This window comes from Papaver somniferum, chromosome 5 (genome assembly GCF_003573695.1).
Source record: "Papaver somniferum cultivar HN1 chromosome 5, ASM357369v1, whole genome shotgun sequence".
Classification (NCBI taxonomy): domain Eukaryota; kingdom Viridiplantae; phylum Streptophyta; class Magnoliopsida; order Ranunculales; family Papaveraceae; genus Papaver; species Papaver somniferum.
Window position 1 is genome coordinate 198,221,971 of NC_039362.1, and position 5,451 is coordinate 198,227,421.

Genomic DNA, 5,451 nt, shown 5'->3' on the forward strand with positions numbered 1-5,451 from the left:
CACCTTCAGAACAGTTCGGTTACATATTCATATAATGTAACCGAACTGTGCAAAATCCAGTTCAAAATTTTGCATTTTTGGGGAAGTTTTTACCAGTTCAACATACATTATCCAAGTTTGGAGCATACTTGTTCACCCAAATACTCTTCCTCCGGTTGTGGTTGATAATATCCATCATTTTCATCGTGAGTTTCATTTTGGGGAAGAATACAATCACCATCTAAGAAATAAGCCAAATCCGGATCATTTTGAAGATTAACAAATATTCTAGGAGAGGATGGAGATGAAGAATCAGATGAGTTTTCATCACTTGAATACTCAAAGGGGGTGAATTGGAAAAAGATTTTATTTTCCATGTTTTTCTCCTTCATCTTCTCTAACTCTACTCTCACAATAATTCTACTCAACTAATAATAAACCCATCTTTTAATTTAATTTCACTAATTGTTTTTAACTAAATCATTTCACTAATCATAACCTAAAATTAATTAAGAGGGTAGATTAGGTATTAAATAAATAACTAGATATGGGGTGACCTAGAATTACTTCTAATGTCTTTATCCAAAATAAATCCATGATCCCAAAAAATCGTTCTTTTACAATATAATTGTGAAAATACAAGCCCATAAGACCAGGATAAGGACAAAACACAAGTCCCCAAAATGAAAACAACTAAGCCCAAAGACCTGACAGAAAAGAAGAGACAAGTCTCAACTCAAAAACAGAACCAAACACCAAAAACAATTACTGCCTAGCTTCACTTAACAAAAACTAGACAAGTAAATGCAGTCAGGAGTCAGGACCTTCCTTTCTAGATAAGTCATTTGGCCTAGATAGGAACCGCAACCACCAAAATTTCACTCAGAAACATTGGACGTTTCTGAAACCCATATACTGAAACTAATTGATGACAAGCTCTTCACTAAATTCAATAATGACGGAAATACCTTGATATATAAGGAAGAAGGGGCTACAGTTCAATTGCAGTTATGGGTCTTATCTGAGTTATCTCTACTTTCTCATCAGCCCCTTCATGAATTACTAGACTTTGGTGTTTCCGATTGAACAGAAGAATTTAAAAAAAAAAAACGGAATTCTAACAATAACTGTACTAAGCTGTTGTCCACTTACACCCAAATTTTGCAAGCCTTAATGGAACAACTCAGTAAAAATCATGTACTAAAGCAAAAAGGAAACGCAAAAAAGGATATGCTACTGAATCAAGATTCAGAGTTTGTTTGGAAATCACTGCTACACATAGCCATCGCATGGAAGATAATCATCATAGAAGAAGATAATTCGTAAACCACTACATAGAAGGAACTTAGTGTTATCCTCCCATAGATTATCTTCTTCTATGAGGAAATAAACCACTACATGAGAAAATATAAATCTATGAGGAAATAAACCACTACATGAGAAAATATAAAATATGCCAAGTATGGTAAACAACTGTTTGAGTGGAAATTAGTTGCGAGGTTATCAGAATAGAAACATTTGGACCTTTCTCAACTTGCAGTAAGAAAAATACATATATAAAGAGAGAGAGAGTTGATGACTTCACAATAGGGAATACAAAATAAACATAGCACAATGTTAATGTGCAACTCCTCCTCTGATCAAAGGCAAAAGTATAGTTAAAGCTAAAACTAAACCTTGCTGCTTGTTTTAGTAGTTACTACCATATATACTAACTGGTTAAAGGTCAATTGTGATAACTAAGCTAAGTATTAAGAAAGCAGCAAGACGCATATATATAATATAACGCAAAACAGGTCCCCGTACCTTATCAGTCCTTTACTTACTAGTTGTATTTCCAGCTCCTCCAATACTGTCTTCAAGTGAATCTCCCACATTAGGCTTTTCACCAACTGATCCTAGCTCCTCTTCATAGATTTCTTCTTCAAACTAGAACATGGAGTGAAACCCTCACTTGTAACAACTTCAAGTTCAATACGCTCGATCAGTAGATTCAATTCATCTACATCACCGTCATCATAGAAGATCCAGTGCAGTTTCTTCTCATTATCAAATGAGTCAATACGTCCAGTAAACCACCTTCTTGATCCTCCCCAATAAACCTTAATTCGCTTCCCAACAATTCTGTCAAAATCACTCTCGTCCAACTCAACTTTCCGAAAGGATGGCACCTCCTTTCTCCGACGAGTTATCTCTGGTAATGTCATGTATGGCTTCTCTGACACCTTCGTAACTTTCTTTTCAACTGGTTTATTAACACTGTCAGCAAGTGAGTCTCCCACGTTAGTCTTCTTACCAACCAAACCCGGTTCTTTGTTAGTAGAATTTTTACTCAAACTTGAACATAGAGTGAAACCCTCACTCGTAACAACTTCAAGTTCCATACGCTCGATTAGTAGATTCAATTCATCCACATCACCGTCATCATAGCGGATCATGTGCAGTTTCTTCTCATTATCAAATGAGTCAATACGTCCAGTAAACCACCTTCTTGATCCTCCCCAATAAACCTTAATTCGCTTCCCAACAATTCTGTCAGAATCACTCTCGTCCAACTCAACTTTCCGAAAGGATGGCACCTCCTTTCTCCGACGGGTTATCTCTGGTAGTGCCATGTATGGCTTCTCTGACACCTTCATAACTTTCTTTTCAACTGGTCTATTGACACTGTCTGCAAGTGAGTTTCCCACTTTAGTCTTCTTACCAGCCGAACCCAGCTGTTTGTTTACAGAATTTGTCCTCAATCTTGAACATAAAGTAAAACCCTCGCTTGTAAGAACATCAAGTTCAAAACGCTCATCCGGTAGATACAATTCCTCCACATCCCCATCACTGTACAAAATCCTGTGTAGTTTCTTTTTATTGTCAAATGATTCAATGCGCCCAGTAAACCACTTTCTTAATCCATCCCAATAAACCTTAATTCTCTTGCCAATAATCCTTTTAAAATCACTCTCACTCAAATCAACTTTCCGAAAGCATGCCACCTCCTTCGTAACTTTCTTTTCAACATGTTTATTGACACTGTCTGCAAGTGAGTCTCCCACGTTAGTCTTCTTACTAACCGAACCCAGCTCTCCGTTGATAGAATTTGTCGTCAAACTTGAACACAGAGTGAAACCCTCACTCGTAACAACTTCAAGTTCAAAAAGTTCATCCAGTAGATTCAATTTCTCTACATCCCCATCATTATACAAAATCCTATGCAGTTTCTTTTTACTATCAAATGATTCAATATGCCCAGTAAACCACTTTCTTGATCCATCCCAATAAACCTTAATTCTCTTCCCAATAATCCTTTTAAAATCACTTTCACTCAAATCAACCTTACGAAAACATGCCAACTCCTTCGTAAGTTTCTTTTCAACTGATTTATTATTGACACTGTCTGCAAGTGAGTCTCCCACTTTAGTCTTCTTACCAACTGAACCCAGCTCTCTGTTAATAGAATCTGTCGTCAAACTTGAACACAACGTGAACCCCTCACTCGTAACAACTTCAAGTTCAAAACGCTCATCCGGTAGATACAATTCCTCCATATCCCCATCGTAATACGAAATCCTGTGTAGTTTCTTTTTACTATCAAATGATTCAATATGCCCAGTAAACCACCTTCTTGACCCATCCCAATAAACCTTAATTCTCTTCCCAACAATCCTTTTAAAATCAGCCTCACTCAAATCAACTTTCCGAAAGCATGGCACCTCCTCCGTACCTTTCTTTTCAACTGGTTTATTGACTCTTTCTGCAAGTGAGTCTCCCACGCTAGTCTTCTTACCAACGGAACCCAGCTCTCTGTTAACAGAATTAGTTGTCAAACTTGAACACAACGTGAACCCCTCACTCGTAACAACTTCAAGTTCAAAACGCTCATCTGGTAGATACAATCCATCCACATCCCCATCATTATACAAAATCCTGTGCAGTTTCTTTTTACTATCAAATGATTCAACACACCCAGTAAACCACCTTCTTGATCCATCCCAGTAAACCTTAATTCGCTTCCCAACAATCCTTTGGAAATCACTCTCACTCAAATCAACTTTTCGGAAGCATGGCACCTCCTTTCTCCGTCGCGGCAATGACATGTTTGCCTTCACCATATCCCTATCATCACCAGCTTTTCGTTTCCTTGACCGACTACCACCATCTGAAATCTTAGTGTCCATCACCATTTCTTGAATCCAGACAATTATAAAATAAAGACTCTTAGTTTTTAACAACCACAACACCCCCAACTCAGATATGACCCCTTAATCCTGCAAAATCCAAGTGACAATCACAATGCATGCAAGATCAATCAGACAAACTTAACCCTAACTTCATCAAATTGAGCAAAAATTCAAGAAACCCAATGCATAAATCAAAAACCCTAACTCCAATACATGAGAAAAATAAAATGGCAGCAGCAGAAGAAGAAAAAATTCAAAATAAATTTAGGGTTTCAAAACCCAAGTTACAATCACAAGGGACAAGGCATGCGAGACCAATCAGACAAACTTAAATCCTTAATGCTCTAACAAGAATTTCAAAAATCAAAAATGAAGCCTTAATCATTATTTAACCCTAACTTCAACAAATTATAAGCAGAAATTCAAGAAAACCTTACCTACAATGCACAAAATCAAAAACCCTAACTCCAACACATGAGAAAAGTAATAAAATGGCAGCAGCAGAAGAAAAGACTACTTTCAAATAAATCTTAGGGTTTCAGAAAGATACCTCTAGAGAGCTGCATTTTTGTGCTTCTTCAGAGCAACGAGATGTGAAGTATATAGCTGAATACGCGTGTTGGATACTGAGAGGATATGATTTAACAGTAATGCTCTCAGACAGACAAGGTTGCTTTTTCCAGGTTTCAGTTATCAGAAAACTGGAAAGAAAAATGGAAGACAGTGTGGACTGTGGCGAGTTACAAATAAAGAAAGATTTTTTTTAGGGACGATGGTTTTTTTTGGGACCATAATCTTATTAGGCCACCTACCCTACAATGTTAAGGGATGTCCTAAAATCATGAGATTACTAATTTGGCCTTTAGCCTAATTAAAATTAATCATAATCTAATAACCACCCCTAATCTAATAGCTACCCGTGATTAAAACTAAACCCTAACTTAACAAAAATAAAATACTCTAAACTTAGACCTAGCCGCTTGTTCTCCTCTTCTTCTCTTCTTCCCCATTTCAACGATTAATTGTCGATTCATAAAATTTTCATCGTCGATTAATCAATTGACTATAAGAATGGTTCTTCGAAAGAAAACCAAAAGACTCCCAGGAACAGGTCCCCCATTAGGACATCTAGCAAATCAGCCAAGTGATTTTGAGATTTATAAAGAAGTGGAACAGCCAAGAGAAGTGGAAGAGCCAAGTGAATCCATAATCCAGTATAATAGTCGCAGTAAGAAGCTTGATTCTTCCATGGGACCGATTCGCAGGTATTTCCCGAGAAACCCATTTCTTTTAATTTGAT

At 37.0% G+C, this 5,451-nt stretch overlaps 1 protein-coding gene across 1 annotated transcript; it reads right to left on the reverse strand.

Moving 5' to 3' along the window:
• Nucleotides 1-1,479: 1,479 nt before the first annotated feature.
• On the reverse strand, nucleotides 1,480-4,869 carry LOC113284227. The gene is made up of 2 exons (XM_026533637.1): nucleotides 4,702-4,869; nucleotides 1,480-4,238 (listed from the first exon to the last, which is right to left on the reverse strand). Exon 2 carries the CDS (start codon nucleotides 4,152-4,154, stop codon nucleotides 1,878-1,880), a length of 2,277 nt encoding a protein of 758 aa, XP_026389422.1. The 5' UTR covers nucleotides 4,155-4,238; nucleotides 4,702-4,869; the 3' UTR covers nucleotides 1,480-1,877.
• Nucleotides 4,870-5,451: the final 582 nt, after the last annotated feature.